The 15,275-nt window shown below is 66.3% G+C and overlaps 1 protein-coding gene across 1 annotated transcript; it reads right to left on the minus strand.

The window, feature by feature from the left end:
* Positions 1–1,345: 1,345 nt before the first annotated feature.
* LOC308612877 (receptor-type tyrosine-protein phosphatase V-like) lies at positions 1,346–14,362 on the minus strand (the record flags this gene model as incomplete). Its single annotated transcript, XM_081225670.1, is given in 32 exon segments — positions 1,346–1,370; positions 1,497–1,593; positions 1,596–1,653; positions 1,737–1,853; positions 1,967–2,050; positions 2,052–2,087; positions 2,188–2,469; positions 2,472–2,676; positions 2,762–2,829; positions 3,155–3,496; positions 3,881–4,027; positions 4,212–4,469; positions 4,580–4,690; positions 5,508–5,582; positions 5,682–5,771; positions 5,875–5,968; positions 6,492–6,596; positions 6,754–6,800; positions 6,804–6,971; positions 7,220–7,359; positions 7,591–7,788; positions 7,949–8,212; positions 9,728–10,000; positions 11,011–11,056; positions 11,060–11,286; positions 11,410–11,655; positions 11,757–12,011; positions 13,064–13,327; positions 13,499–13,768; positions 14,195–14,228; positions 14,230–14,283; positions 14,285–14,362. Coding segments are annotated over 32 exon segments (4,758 nt in total).
* Between the last annotated feature and the right edge of the window lie 913 nt (positions 14,363–15,275).

Consider the following 15,275-nt stretch of genomic DNA (forward strand, 5'->3'; position numbering starts at 1 on the left):
ACTTGAGGGGGAGAGACGGTGGCTGAAGCTGGGCTCATCCCGGCGCCGGGCCAAGCCCAGGGTGGAGTGAGAGCCGGCCGCGTCTCCTGACCTTGCTGTCCCCGCACGGTCCATCCTGAGTGTACAGCGGCAGCCTGGCGGCCTCAGGGCAGGTGTGGCCGTTCATCCAGGACCATCACCCCCCAGGGCCACTCATCGCCCCCCTCCCCCATCACCCCCGAGGGCCACTCATCGCCCCGCTCCCGTTCTCTGCTACTGATCTCACCTCCCAGGCCCCAGGGGCTGCACGGCTGGACCAGGAAGGCGGAAACCGACCGTTGGCCTCCAGGGCGTGGGGCTCGGCCCTGACGTAGATGAGCCCCCAGGAAGACCTGGGTGGTCCTCGTGCACGGAGGGCCGGAGAGACCACGAGGGGCGCTGCCCGCCCCTCCCCCCGGCTCGGCCGTGTTCCCGGCCTCACTCCCCACTTGCTGCGGCCCCCCTGCTCCTTTGCAGCTCTGGTGCGGGGGCCCTGCTGCTCCTCAGCAGTGGCGGGGCCCGGGCCCAGCGCGAGGCTCCAGCCCGCCTACTGGAGGGTTGTCATGGGCCAACCCCGACTCCTGGGAACGCGTGTGAAGAGGGTGTGACCCAGCCCAGGGAGGCCCAGGTGAGCGGGAAGCCTGCCTCCGCTCCTCAGGCCGTGAGGGCCCTTCCGGCCTCCGACCCCTCCCCTTTCACGAGGAGCTCGGGGCGGCCAAGGAGAGCCCTGCCCCCTACCCAATTCGGGGTCTGACTCCTTTCGGGGCCTCCTGCTCTGGTTTGTGCAGGCTTTCTGCGTCCCCCAGGCCCTCTACCGGGAGCAGCTGGGGCCCCGCCTCTGGCACCAGCCGTCCAGGGCCTCGTGGTTGATGAGGGGACGAATGGGCCCTGGTGAGGCCTTGGCTGATGGTGTCGCCACGGTGAGCACTCGTGCCCTCCTTTCTGCTTCTCCTCCTGGTCTTCCCTCCCCAGACCCCCGCACTGTGGTGGAGCGAAGGAGGCAGAGAAAACCCAGCCGCTCTGGCCACGCAGCAGCGAGCCCCCGGCGCCTGCCGCCGGCGCCAGGAAACGGCAAGGCCGGGTGGCGGGGGGCAGGGCCCCCTCGCCCCGCGTAACCTGCTCTGAATCCAGGGCCCCCCCGCCAGACACTAGAGACTAGATCTGAGGAACGGGGAAACTGGAGGGCGGGGCTGGGGGCTGCCCCGCGAAAGCCACCCGCCAGGCCCCCCCAGCCCCGCTCCTGTCTCCCACCAGGCCCTGGCATGGATGGACAGAACGCACTCGGCCTCTGGCTTGACCACATCCCTTATTCCCCGACTCGGCCCCTTCACGGCACGGGGCCCTGTGTGCGTCTGGGGACAGATTCCCGAAAGACGACGTCAGGGCAGGGTGAGAAGGGGGCTGTGTCCGGACCCGCACCCCAAGCCGCGGGGCAGCGGGGTCTCTGCCTGCTCCTCCGGGGCCCCGCCCAGCGGCACCTGCGGTGGCTGAGCAGCGTGCCTGGCTTCTCCACGCCCCGGGAGCAGCGCTGGCCGGCAGTCAGTAAGGGCAGCAGGGTCATGGTGGGGAGCTCCTGCCCGGCTCCCTGCACGGCAACTGCAGCCTCTGCACCGGCCTCTCCTTCCTGCTCCCCCTCTGGGCAAAGACGCTGGCACCGGTGCCTGGAGGGGCCGGGACTGCTCCGCGGAGCCCACCCCCAGCCCACAGCCCTAGCTTACACGTGTGACGCTGAGGAGGGTGCAGGGCCTGCCTGCAGCACTGCTCTCAGCCACCCAGTGCACGGTCGCCACGTCTGTGGCGACGGGCTGTGACTCCGTGGGCCAGAACTCTTGTGGCCAGACCGGGTCAGGGCTGCTCGGCCGGCCAGCCCATCCCCACCCAGGCCCTGGTCACACCACACCCCCACCCCGACCCCCAGGCATCCCACACTCTGCCCCCGTTCCCTCACCTTCTCCCGGGAGTCTGGCAAGCACAGGGAGACCAGCACGCAAGCCCCGTGCTCCCACACCAGCTCCCAGAGCTCTGCGGGCCCCGGTCAGCATGACGTGATCGTGGCCAGAAGGCCTGCCTTGCAGAGCACAGCGTGTCCCCTGCCCGTCTCAGCTCTAGGACCCCCAGCCCCCCAGCCCCAGACCAGGAAGCACCAACGGCCCAAGGGCATGGTCTCACGGGGAAGAGCCAGGCTTCAGGCATCTCTCCAGCAGGGCCATCCTCCGCCAGAGGGGACCGCCCGTGACAACAGCTGTCTGCGGGACGAGGGTGAGGGTGAGGCTGCCGCAGGTCCCAGCCTGGCCAACGCCTGATGCCCGGTCCACCCGCAAGCCCCCTGGCACTCACGGGAGGCCGTGCTGTCCTGCCCATGCCAGGAGAGGGCATCGCAGAGCCGGCCTGCTCCTTGAGGGCCTGGAGCGGAAGCTGGGGAGGGTGACGGGCAGAGGGGCACCATGAGACAGGCCGCAGAAGTGGTGGCACGAGGGGACCCCGCGTCGTCGTGCCGCCCGGCCCGCAGCCACCTTGTGCTCCCCCAGGAAGCCAGCATTGCCAGAGCACGCCCATGGGGGGAAGCTCCTCACGGGGATGGGCTGCGGCCTGGGCGGGGCGCGGGCTGTGTTGGGGGTGCCGGAGGCTGCCCAGCTCCCGGTCTTGGCCTCCTCGGCCCTGCGTGGACAGAGCTGGCAGCCTGTTGGTGGGAGGGCCGGGGACCCTGCCTCCCACCGGGCAAGGTTCCGGGAGCTGCACGTACTCAGAGGTGCCGGGGGCCCCTTCCAGGATCCTGCTCAGGAGGCAGCCATGCAGGAAGACGTACTGGCTCTGGGGGGTGGGGGAGGGGAGGTGGTCAGCTGAGGGACCGTGGTCCAGCAGGGAGACTTCCAGGCCCTGACCATCCAGACGGCCCGGGGCAGGGGAGGGGCTTTGGGGAGCCTTCCCCTGGGCCTCCCCCGCTACCCCGGCGTCAGAGCTGGCAGGGGCCCGCCCACCTCCCACCCCCCCGCACAAAGGGAAACAGAAGCCCCGATAGGAGGGTGAGTGTCCGAGCCCCTCCCCCGGGGTCCTTCCCTGGCCCCTGGGGACCCTGTGGCCCGGCCATCTGCTCCACCCTCTCCCAGGGTCCGCAGCCCACCCGCCTTGCCCTCACTGGGGTCTGGATCATGAGGGGCCGGTGCAGGTGCAGCGAGCACACCATGTGGAGTACGTCCACTGTATCCTCCTCCTCCAGCTGCTGCAGCAGCCCTGACAGGGTCATAAAGGTGCCCGAGCGGCCCACGCCTGCACTGCAGGTCAGAGGGCCCAGGGCTGTGAAGCGGGGCCCTTCCCCAGCCCACCCCCCGCCACCCGCCGCCTGCCCCGCCTGCCTGCACCAGGGCGGGCCCTGCTCCCGGGGCGGCCCGCTCCTCTCCCGAACGGGGTCCACAAAGGCCAGCAGGGAGCTGGGTGTCTCGGGGACGCTGTGGTCTGGCCGGGTGGTGAACTGCAGCTGCTTCTCCGTCCCCCCAAACCCACTGTCCTCGGCTCAGCCCTCATTCTGTCACCAGATCTTGAGGGCGGGGTGGTGCCCCCCACACTGGGATGCTCCCCTTAGCTCCTCCAGCCTCCCGGGGAGTCTGCCTGCAGGGGGCCCAAGGGGGAGGGGGGCACTGCTGCCCCACGAGGTCACAGCCTGGGAAGGCGGATGGGGCCCAGGGGTCTGGGGTGAGCGGGGGCCCTGAGCCGAGCGCAGAGCAGGGCAGAAACCGTCCCTTCTCCCCCAGCTTCGGATGACCCTTAGCCTTCCCTGTGCTTCCCTACCCTTCCCTAACCTCCAACCTCCTGGGCAAGGGGGAGGCCAGGGGCCCAGGAGGTGAGCCGACCTTCCAAGGAGTCACGCCCCCCGCTCGCGGGCACGCACGTGCTGCAGCTGGAAGTCCCGTGTGGTCCACTTGTCCTTGGGCTCCTCGGCCAGGAGGTGGACGGTGATGTGACCGTGGGTGACAGGGGTGGAGTCGGCTGGCCAGTAGTACTCACATAGCACCTAGGGCCAGAGGGTCAGAGCGGGGTTGGGGGGTAGGTGTGGGCACCCCCATCACTGCCACCCCTGCTGTATCAGCACCTCCCACCCATCCATCTGTCTCTGCCACCCTGCTTGTCCGGAAGCCTCTCTCCCCCGGCCCGGCCCCAGCATCTCCACCCCCAGACCTCTATGTGACCCCTGGGACTTCCAGGCAGCTGCCGGGCTCCTGTGCAAACTGCATGGCCTTACTTAGGACCACCTGGCCTGGCTCCAGCTGGAGGGACTCAAAGGTGCTGTCCCAGGGCCCCACACGGAGCAGGGCACAGGCATGTTTAAAGCAAGAACACAGACTGGGCCCGGAGCAGGAGAGGGTGGTCTCGGTGAGAAACAGCAGAGGCAATGGAGGCGAGTCCAGCTGGGAGCCTGGGTTCCTGGTCTCCTTCCCTGCCCCATCCTGGGTGGCCTGGGGACCCCACCAACCCCCAGACTTCACCCGGCCTCCCAGACCCACAGCTGGTCCTGTGGGGAGAGCCTGCCACCTGGTGGCCACCCCGGGGGCTGTGGCATGCTCACCCGCCCACTCTCCATGCCCATCTGCTGGTCCCACACCAGCCGCCAGCAGTCCTCCAGGGTCTTCTTCAGAGGCCCCTGGGTGGTGATGAACTCCTGCGGGCGGGTGTAGCCCTGGCGGTGGGCAGGATCACGTTAACTGGGGCCCCAGCACACAGCCATGCATCCCACGGGTGATCTCTGGGAGTGAGGACTTCGTGCACAGGCTGATACGTGTGCACACATGTGAACACACGTGCACCAAGGACCCAAATCAGGAGGGTGACTTGGAGACAGCCCCACCTTGATGGGACGATGACAAGACACTGATGGCCCCGAAGTAGCCTCCCAGGCCACCCCCTCACCACCCGACCCACATCACCTTCGTTTCTCCCAGGGCTCCACTGCCCACCCAGCTCCCCCAGGCCAGCACTCAGTCCCTCCTCCAACAGCCCCATCTGCCTCTCCTGCCTCCACCCGATGATCCCGCCCCACTCTGTCCACATGTCCCGCCCGGCTCTTCTCTGGGTCTGTCCAGCTGCAGTGTCTGCCCCTCTTTCATCACTTATCAGGATTCTGCTCATCCTTCAAGAGACCAAATGCCCCCTCGTCCAGGAAGCCTTTCTTGATTCCTAGGTGGACTAAACGTTCTTTCTTCACGTGCTCTGAGCACCACATGTGTGCCCTTATTACAGCACTTGTCATGCCGCGTGGCAGGTGTCTCTCTCACACACACACACACACACACACACACACACACACATACAATTCCTGCTCCTGTGAAGGTGGGAATCCGCGTAGCCCAGCCCTGACTCCTGCGGTCCCAGCACAGTGACCAACACACAAGACACACAAGCTGGCGGTCTTCGTGGACGGCTAGGGCTGGACAGCGTGTCCTGCAAACCGGGCCCCTCCCGAGTGGACGCCGCAGCCAGCACGCAGGTGGCTCTACTGGGATGAAGCTGGCGGTGACGTAACCAGAGTGAGGCTCTCCGTCCAGCGGGGTCAGCCCGACCCGGCAGTGGTCCTCTGCAGACGCTAAAAGCCGTGCATTCAGGGCGGGCACATGCAGCCCCTCCTCCGGGCTGAGCTCTGGCCCCGCACACCCCTGCCCGCCGTGCTCACAGGGCAGCACGAGAGGGTAGCGGTTCTCCGCGGTGTCAGCAGGGTGCTCGGCCTCCAGCCTAGGCTGCCCCTTGCCCACCTCCTTCAGCTCCTGCAGAGACAGGGGCTGAAGCAGACCCATGTCACCCCCACACCGGGGGCGGGGTCGTGCACAGCTGGGGTCCCCCAGAGCCTGGGGGCGGCAGAGGCCTCACCTGGAAATCCTGAAAGAAAGCCTGGTGGGCACGGGCGCCCTTGGCCTTGTAGCCCTGTCGGAAGCTGTGGGCAGGGATGGGCCAGTGGGTCCACCTGGGGGAAGAGGGATGAGTAGGCGGCGGCCCTGGTGTGCAGAGTCCTGCCCTGGGCGCTGGTAGGGGCCAGAGAGAGGGGGCAGGGCAAACAGGACCACACTCGGAGGAGGTGGGCATGAGTCTCTGAGGCCCCGCCCCCAGATCCTGAGGATGGCTCTGGGCACAGCTGCTCGCAGCGCCGCTCAGGGTGCGGCTGAGAGAAGGAGGAACAGAAGCGATAGAGGGTAGATTGCAAAATCCGACATTGGAGAGAAAGAAGGAGAAGGAAGCGGCTTGGCCTGCAACCGTCCAGGTGGTCAGTCAGGGACCGAGAGGACGGGAGTCTGGAGGCAGAGGCTGAGGGCCCGGGAGGAGCCGGGGGCCCCTGGGAGCAGGGTGACGAGGGTGTGACAGCGGCTGAGGGCAGGCTCAGCTGGCGGGGCGAGGGACGCAGTCCCGGGGAGACCCCGTCATCACCCCGGCATCACCGAGCCTGTGGAGGGCGGGCCGCCTGCCCCACCCCACAGGGGCCACCCACTCACCGCAGGTTGTAAGCCACCAGCTGCTGGAAGCACAGGTTCTTCTCTGACCTGCAGAGGGTGACAGGGCCTGGGAGGCAGCCTGGGGCATTCCCTTTTTTGCCTTGCCTACCAGGAAGCCCAGTCAGAATAACTCTACTGACCCTCCTGGACCAGCACACGCTTTCTCTCTGTGAGTCAGTCCAGCTCTTTTGTTGACACAGGTGTAAACAACCCATCGATGAAACTTTCCGTGTCTCCCCCTCCCTTCGGCCTTGGCCCTCACCGATAGAGGGAACCCGGCTTGAGCTGCCCATTACAAACGTCCTGGGTCTAGCTGCAGTCCTCTGTACCCACAGGTACCATCCAGGACGTCGGCACGGCCCAGGGCCCCAGATAGAAGGGGCTGGGGAGCAGGATGGCCAGGTAGGAGTCCCGTCCCCCGTGGTGGTGGTCGTAGCAGGTGTGGTTGATGGCTTCACGGGGAGGCCGTGCCACTAGGAGAGGAACAGGGAGGGGGCGGGGCACATGGGCGGTGGGGTGGGGCCTCTCCCCGCCAGAGGCCTTGCCCGTGTTCTAGACGTGCCCGCCCCCCTTAGCATACCAGTCCCTTCCGCCAGAACGTCCCAGTCCCCTTTCCTGCGCCAAGACTCCCGCCAGCCTCAGACATTTCATCTCACCCGTGTCAGCACCTGGGCCCCTCGCCACCCCTGCCAGGCAGTAGCCACGGTCCCCCCCGCCTCCTGGGGCACGTTAGTGGTGGCGATGACGCCACAGCACTGGATCTGCCCGTCGTCCTCACCAAACATGCCCTGGGATATCAGCACACCCATCCCCATCTCAGGCTCCAGCTGGGGGGCCTCGGCCAGCTCGGGGGTGGGGGGATGCCAGGCTGGGGGCGGAGGGGGACAGTGAGGCCCTGACAGCAGCCCGCAAGGGCAGGGCCATGCCTGCAATGGCAGCTGATTGGATGCACAGAATCCAAACTGGGCTGGGTGCTGGGCACAAGCCCCGCAGGGGCGTGTCAAACGAGTGTGGCGTTGGGTCAGGGTCCGGGCCGGGGCTGGGGGTGACGGGGGAGCAAGACTGAGGGAGCGGGGCCCGAGGCCAAGGGGGCACCTACCCTCGGCAGCAGTGGCGCACACCACGGTGACCGCCCGGCTCCACAGGCCGTTCCCGCCCCGCGCGGAGAGGCTGCGGCGGCAGGACGTGGCGGGCTCCAGGCGGGACGGCCGGAGGGCATCCCCGGAGGTGCTGGCCTGGAAGACGCGGTGGGCGTGCCCTCCTGCTGCCAGCTGCTGTGCCACCACCGGACAGGTGGCTGTGGGGGGGAGGGCAGGAGGCCTGGGACCCCACGCAGGGCCCTCGGGGTGCCGGGGGGATGGGGGACTGGGGGGCAGCAGTGCCACCGAGGGAGGGAGCAGGGGTCCAGGGGCGGCCCTGCCCGCTGCTCCTTCCCCGGCCATTCCAACGCCACTCACAGGTCCAGCCGGAGGCGCTGGCTGTTGCCACACGGAGGGGCCCGGCCTGTGCGACCACCTGCACCTCGTACTCAGTGCCCGGAGTCAGAGCCGAGAAACTGGCACCGTCCACCTGGGCCCCCACGGGGCTGGAGCCCACTGGGACGCTTGCCTGGTACAGGTTCCCCCGGTAGCCGTCCCGGCCCCACGGCATGTGGACCCAGGGCGCCCGGGGCTGGGTGGGGCCTTCACTGGCCACACTTACCAGAGGGGGGGCGAGGGGGGCTGTGGGGACAACAGGGTCGGGGGGAGAGAAGGGAGGTGTCATGGCCTGAACTGTGTCCCCCCAAATTCAAGTTGAAGTCCAGACCCTCAGGACCTCAGAGTGTGACTGTATTTAGAGATTCGGTCCCTAAAGAGGTGATGAAGGTAAAAAGACGTCATTGCTGTGGGCCCTGACCCAGAGGGGACTGGAACGCAGACACTGAGGGACAGCCGTCCACTTGCTGAGGACTCTGCCGGCCTGGGTCTCAGACCTGTGGCCTCGGAACGCCTGCGGTTTAGGCCCCCATGAGGGGACTGGGGACTTGCTGAGGGCAGCTCTAGCGCAGGGGGAAGAGCACAGCCCCGATCATGGCTCCTTCCTCCCGAAAGGGCCCCACTTGGCCCTCCACGCTTGGCCCAGTCAGGAAACACCGGTTCAGGTGACCAGTGAGAGGAGATTCTACCCGGGAGGCAGACCACCTCCCGGCTTTCCCAGACAGCAGAGCACGAGCACCGGCCATGCCGAGTGAGCACATCGATCACCAGTCTCCCAGCCAGACAGGCCAGCGAGGGGGTTACACGCAGAGCCTTTGCCCAGGCCCAGCCCCAGCTTTGAAAGCCCCCCAAGTGGGTGGATAGGTTAAAGGGCAGGCAGTGTCTGGGGTCCAGGCGGGGCCCCTCCACCCTCCCCTTGGGCCCAGGGCCTGGGGTCACCTGGTGGACCCCTCCTTTGTAAACTGAGGCTCAAAGAGGCACAGGCCGGATGCGGGTCTGAGCCAGTTAGAGCCCCTGGCCGGAGCTTTCCCACTCCTCCCAGGCCGGTCAGAGGTCTCAGGGTCCTGGGAGAGGTTGGGAGGGCAGGGCGGGCAGTGGGGGCCACCACACTGGAGAAGGATGCCGCTGGGCAAGGAGACCCCACTGTTGCCCAGCTCCACCGAGCAGGCATCGGGCCTCTGGGAGGGGCTTCCTGGCCCAGCCTCGTGGCTCTGGGCCTCCGGGCCTCACCGTGTGACCCGTCCTGTACTTCAGGAACTGTGACCCTTCCTGGGGCCCCCCAACCCCCCCCTCTGGGGTTGGTACGTGGCCAGGAGCGTGGACCCTGGGCCACACTGCCCACACGTGAGCCCCGACGCCCCACTGAAGACTGGTTTGGCTTTCTCCTCCGTGAGATGGAGGCCTCCCGGATGTTGTTTAAGTGAGAGAACACCGAGCAAGGGGCCCGGGGGGCCTGGCAGCTGGTCCTCTGGTCCACCCAGTCCCCACCTCCCCGCCACTGGTCGTGAGAGAGCTCGAGGGAGCAGCCCGTGTGCCACCGCACGGGAGCAAAGCCCACGTTCTGCCCGCCTTCCTGGTGCCACAAGGGCCAAGCCCCGGGGACTCTCGGCCAGGGCGAGGGGTGTCCTGGTGTCCGAGGGAGCAACCATAGTCAACCCAGCGGCCTGCTCACGGACCACAGGGAGGTCAGGGGCCGTGCAGCCCCTGGGACCCACTGAGCAAGGGGAACCTGTGAGGCGGGGCCACGCGGAGGGCACTCACGTGTCCAGCCTGTGGCACTGGTGCTGCTGCTCTTGTCCGGCCCCCGCAGGGTGGCCAGCCACGCCAGGAACTCGGTGCCCGGAGCCAGCTGGGCCCAGGAGAAGTTCTGTGCCTCAGGGGCCGGGGTCTCCTCACCCTCCAGAGTCAGGGGGCTCAGGCGGTACAGCCGCAGGAGGAAGCCGTCCCCGCCCCCAACGGGGGTGCTGCAGACAGCCCACAGGGCAGGGGGCTGGGCAGCCAGGCCCAGGCTCAGGTTGGTGGGAGGCGCAGGGACTGCAGGACAGGAAGAAACGGATTTGGAACAACCCAGCGCCCGGCCCTCCTGCCACATCGTCTGCGTCCTGCTCGCCGGTCTCCAGGCACAGCTAGCCCCCAGGCTCCAGCCCGCTCCTTCCTTCCCTCCCAGGAAAACCTCTTGGGTGACACGGTCTCCACCCTGACGCCTGCGCCCCACCTACTTCCCAGACCATCAGCTCCTGGAGGGTGACGCCTGGTCCACCTGGTCCCCACCAGCACCCAGCGCCTGTGTCTCACACCCGGAACACGGGCCTCCAGCTCAGCCACTGACGTTTTGCCCCTGAGAGCTCATCCCACCCTCCAATCTCTCTCTGTCTCTCTTCCTCTCTCTCTCTCTCTCTTTCTCTCCCTCCCTCTCTCTCTCTCTCCCCAACCTGAGGGCCTGGGTCCACACTTGCCCCTTGGTAAGGCCCCTCTCTGCCCACTCTACTCAGACGCACATGCTTCTTGGCCCACCTCCTTCCTCTGGGAACCCTTCCCTGACTCCTTAAGGTGGCTCTTCTGTAAGCCCTGAAAGATTAGCCAGAACCACATAGAATTCCCCAGAGTCCTCAGTTTTAACCCGTGGGAACAGAGCGTCACATGGTTCAAATACATCGTGCATATTCTTCTCTGTGCATCTACGTTTACACTGTGATGTATGAACCAATCGCATTACTTTAACAGACACATAAACCATCTGCTTACTTGTCAGCCTTCCTTTCTAGATGGTCTTCTTCATAATTGTTAGCTTTAGCACCTAACCCCATACCTAGAAATGGGAGGCATTCATTAAATATTTGTTGGAAGGATGGAGGGATGGATGGCTGACCAGATGGCAGGAGGTGGGGAATGCTTGCAAACAGATTCATGAGCGGCCCCACCTCAGATGGACGCATGGCTTCTGAGTCAGGAACACGGCACACAGAGGGCAGCGCGTGAAGGACGTTGGTCCCCACCACCACCGCCCAGGCCGCCCCCCCCAGGGCCCGCAGCCAGGAACTCACGGGTGCAGGCACTGGTGCTCTGGATGCTGCAGCTGAGGTTCCTTGCTCACGCCCACACCCACATGGTGTAGCAGGAGCCAGGCACTAGGTCCCTCAGCGTCAGGCTGGAATCATCGGGGCCCAAGGCAACAAGACCGCCCAGCGAACCTTGGCTGCCCTCCTGGCGCCAGCTGACCCTGTAGCCTTCCCGCTGCCCTGGTGCTGGGGCCCAGCCAACGGTCAAGTCAGAGGGGCTGCCCCTGCCGACGACCTCCAGTGACTGTGGTGCCAGGGGCCCTGGAGAGAGGAGCAGTTTGGGGCCCTGCAATGTCTGTGGCGCTGTGATGTGCCCACCCAGATCTCCACCCCAAGGCAAAGCCCCCCAGCCCCAGACCAGGGTCCGCGGTGGCTGGCACTCACCTATGTGACTTGTGGGGCTCAGGGTGGTGTTGCCCAGAGAGGGGACAGTGTCCACTGTCCCCTGGCAGTGGGCCCCAGGTCCCTGGAGAGTGACCTGGGTGGCACCAGGTGGCCCAGCGATGTTTCTGAGGAGGCTGGGGGCTCCCTGGGTGTAGGGCAGTACCTGGGTCCCAGGCTCCCTGCTGGCCTCCAGCCCATCCAGGGGCAGCTCAGTACCATTGCCTTTCCGGCGCTGGGCTGCAGCATCTGGAGGGGGTGTGGTCCCTGGAGAGTGAGGACTCACATGTCTCCTGATGCAGGTGCCCCTGGGCAGGACCCCAGCCTGTACCCCGCCAGCGCAGACTCACCATCTAGCCAGGCACTGGCCTGGGTCCAGGCCTCATAGGGCCTGGCCAGAACCCTCAGCTCTAGAGCGTAGTGTCCAGCGGGCAGGGGCCCTAGGAACGTGGCATTAAGGGCCCCGGGGCCCAGCATGATGGTCTTCTCCACCAGCCCACTTAGCCTGAGCAGGTAGCCATCCCAGGCCCCCGGCCCTGCCTTCCAGGTGACCCAGAGCTCTGGGGGCCGGGGAGCGAGTACCAGGTCCAGGGGGACTGAGGGATCTGCGGGGAAGGGAGACACATGTGCAGAAGGTCCTGGACCCCCGTGTCAGCTTCTTCCTGCACACCCTGGACCAGGCCTCATCCAGACGCTGGCAGTGACCCTGAGCCATATTCTGGGTGAGTCCTGGGACCCGGCCGAGGACGTGGTAACAAATGATAACACATCCGGTGCCAGACCTCACACTCCTCCTCACAACACTGCCGCTGCCGTCATCATCCTGCTTTTTTTTTTTTTTTTGGCTGGTTGGATCTTCCTTGCTGCGCACAAGCTTTCTCCAGTTGGAGTGAGTGGGGGCTACTCTTCGTTGTGGTGCATGGGCTTCTCACTGCGGTGGCTTCTCTTGTTGAGGAGCACAGCCTCTAGGTGTGCGGGCTTCAGTAGTTGTGGCACACAGGCTCAGTAGTTGTGGCTCGCGGGCTCTAGAGTGCAGGCTCGGTAGTTGTGGCGCATGGGCTTAGTTGCTCCACGGCATGTGGGGTCTTCCCAGACCAGGGCTTGAACCCGTGTCCCCTGCATTGGCAGGCAGATTCTTAACCACTGCGCCACCAGGGAAGTCCCATCATCATCCTGCTTTAAAGATACAGAGGCTGAAGCACAGAGAGGGTGAGCACTTTGCCCGAGACCCACAGCCAGTGAGTGGCAGCGAGACAGCACTTCCCTGAGCAAAAGTGCAGCAAAGTCCCGGCGGGCTCAGCCTAGCTGGACACTCCTAAGGCTCAGGACCTGGTCCTTCTCTCTCTGAACCTCGGTCCCTCCACCGTACGGAGATAAAACAACTTAAGGGGCTGTTTTGGGGGATAAATGAGGTGACACACAGAAGTGCCTGGCACGGGGCTGGCACATGGAAGCTGCTGGTGCTGATAAGTGTCACCACCGTCATCGTCTGAGGGGGGGGCGGGGGGGCTCCTGCCACCAGCCTGCAGGAGGGCAGCCCCTCCAGGCAGGCCTCACCCCTTCCCTGCAAGACTCCTGAAAGCCCACCCCACCAGCTGGCTCCTGCCTGCTTGACTGAAGAGCCTCTGCGGCGACCCCTTACCCACCCAGCACGCACGGGTCCACTCGGTGGCGTTGGGCCCCGCCGCCAGATGGGGCCCGGCAACAGCGCTGAGTGTCAGCTCATAGGGGGTTCCCGGAGAGAGGCGAGGGAAGGTGTGACTGGAGATGTCCCATGTGACCCCCGCTGTCAGCTTGGAGCCGCCAAGGAGGTCTGTGAGCACGAGGCGCAGCCAGGTGGCACCCCCAGAGCCATTCCAGGAGGTCTGCAGGGCACTGGCACCCGGGGCATGCAGCGCCAGCTGAGCTGGAGGCACAGGCGCTGGAGAAAGGGTGGGGAGAGAACAGCCGGGCTGGAGAGAGGGCCCGACGCGGGGCCCGGGCACCACCCCGGCAGCAGCAGCCCAGGAGCCCAGTCACGGGACGCGGCTCTGGATGGCCCCCCACTCCCAGACTGGCCGCCACCTGGGGCCTTGCCGAGCGCTGGCCTTACCTGTCCACTGATGGATGCTGGTCTTCGCTTGGAGGTTGGCAGCCCAGGTGGGAACCTCCAGAACGTACTCGCTGCTGGGTAAGAGGTCACTAAAATTGTCAGACAGGGTGCCCGGGGACGCGGAGACATTGTGAGCCAATGTCTGGGACTCCAGGCGGTAGAGGAGAATCTGGTAGCCATTCTGCCCGCCGGCGGCAGCGCCCCACAAGGCCTCCAGGTGGGATGGGCTCCCCGAGCTACGGAGCTGCAGGTCTTGGACCGTCAACAGGGCTGCATCAGAGGCAGAGAGAGGCACCAAGTTCAGGGCCGGGGCATCACCTCTGCTTCTAGTGCTCCTGACGGGTCACTGCAGCAGGCGTGGTCCTCAGAGACCTCACCATCTCTGGCCGCTTTGCCCCCTGCCAACCCTCCAGGGCAGCCACGTCCTGCTCGGCCCCTCCCCATGGAAGGCACCTACCCCCACTCTCCCCGAGCGGACCCCCTTCCAGGGAGTGGCACTTGTCTTCCTGTAGGGCGGGGGCAAGGGTGTGGGAAGAGATGGGCAGAGGCTCTGGGCTCCAGCCAGGACCAGAGAAAAGGCTGTCCTCTCGTCTGGCTTCCCCAGATGTGGCCGATCACCGCAGGACACCGAGCTGCAGAGGCCCTGGGACCAGGAGCAGACTATCCTGCTGTCCTGTCAGGGGTGTGGGAAGGAGCCTCCCCTGCCCTGCTTAATGCAGACCAGCCGCGGGGCCACGGGGCAGAGGGAGGCCTGGATGCCCTGGAGAGCAGGGGCCCACCCGCCTGCGGCCCCGGTGCCCACCTCACCTTGGCCAGGAAGCCTGGGAGCCACAGGAGGACCGCACACAGGAATGGGGGCCCCATCCCGGCCGAGTCTGCAGAGAGAGCTGGGTGGTAGCAGGAGTCCACCCCCACCCTCCCCTCGGTCAGTGGGCGGGCAGCAGGCCGCCAAGAGCCAAGAGCGACGCTCTCCCTCCCCAGCCCAGACCCTGTGCCAGCAGGGCCCCGCCAGGGGCACAAGGCTGCGGCCCCCAGGCTGCAGGCAAGCTGACCTCCCCCCGCACCCCCAGCTCCACCCTCTTCCAGCTGTTGGCTTTCCCGGCAGGAAACTGTCCCTCGAGACTCAGACCCAGAGAAGAGACGGCCTTGTGGGTGGGCAGAGACAGCTGGGTCCCCGACGCCCCGCCCCCCGGGAGAGGAGGGGGTGTCTGACCCTCCACTTGCGGAGGTGGACCGGGCCTTTGTGTTCCTGTGCGTAGGGGTCCTGGTGACGTGGTGGGGGTGTGTGTGGCTGGGTGCTGGGTGGATGGACCAGCTATGAGTGTGCGTCGCTTGTGGACATATACATCCGTCCCAAAGGCCTTGAGTCCAGTGATGGTAGGTCTAGAGGAGCCCTCTGGTTTCACGCCCTTGCCCCCCAGATAAGGAAGAAATATCCAGGGAGGGAAGAGCCCAGGCCCCAGTGTGAGGAGGGGAGCTGGGCTTGAACCTGGGACCTCCAGCTCCTGCTCCCGGCCCCCTAGGATGCGTGCTTGCCTCCCTGCCCCCAGCCCCCGCCTCGCCCCCTCTACCTAGACCCCTGCCCCGCCCCCGCCCTGCACCCTCTACCTAGACCCCTCCCCCTCCCCCGCCCCTCCCCCTCTACCTAGACCCCGCTCCCTCTACCTAGAACCCTCCCCCGTCCCACCCCCTCTACCTAGACCCTCCTCTTCCTCTCCCCACCCCGCCCCCTCTACCTAGACCCTCCTCTTCCTCTCCCCACCCCGCCCCCTCTACC

Source organism: Mesoplodon bidens (assembly GCF_964165515.1).
Source record: "Mesoplodon bidens genome assembly, chromosome: 2".
Classification (NCBI taxonomy): domain Eukaryota; kingdom Metazoa; phylum Chordata; class Mammalia; order Artiodactyla; family Ziphiidae; genus Mesoplodon; species Mesoplodon bidens.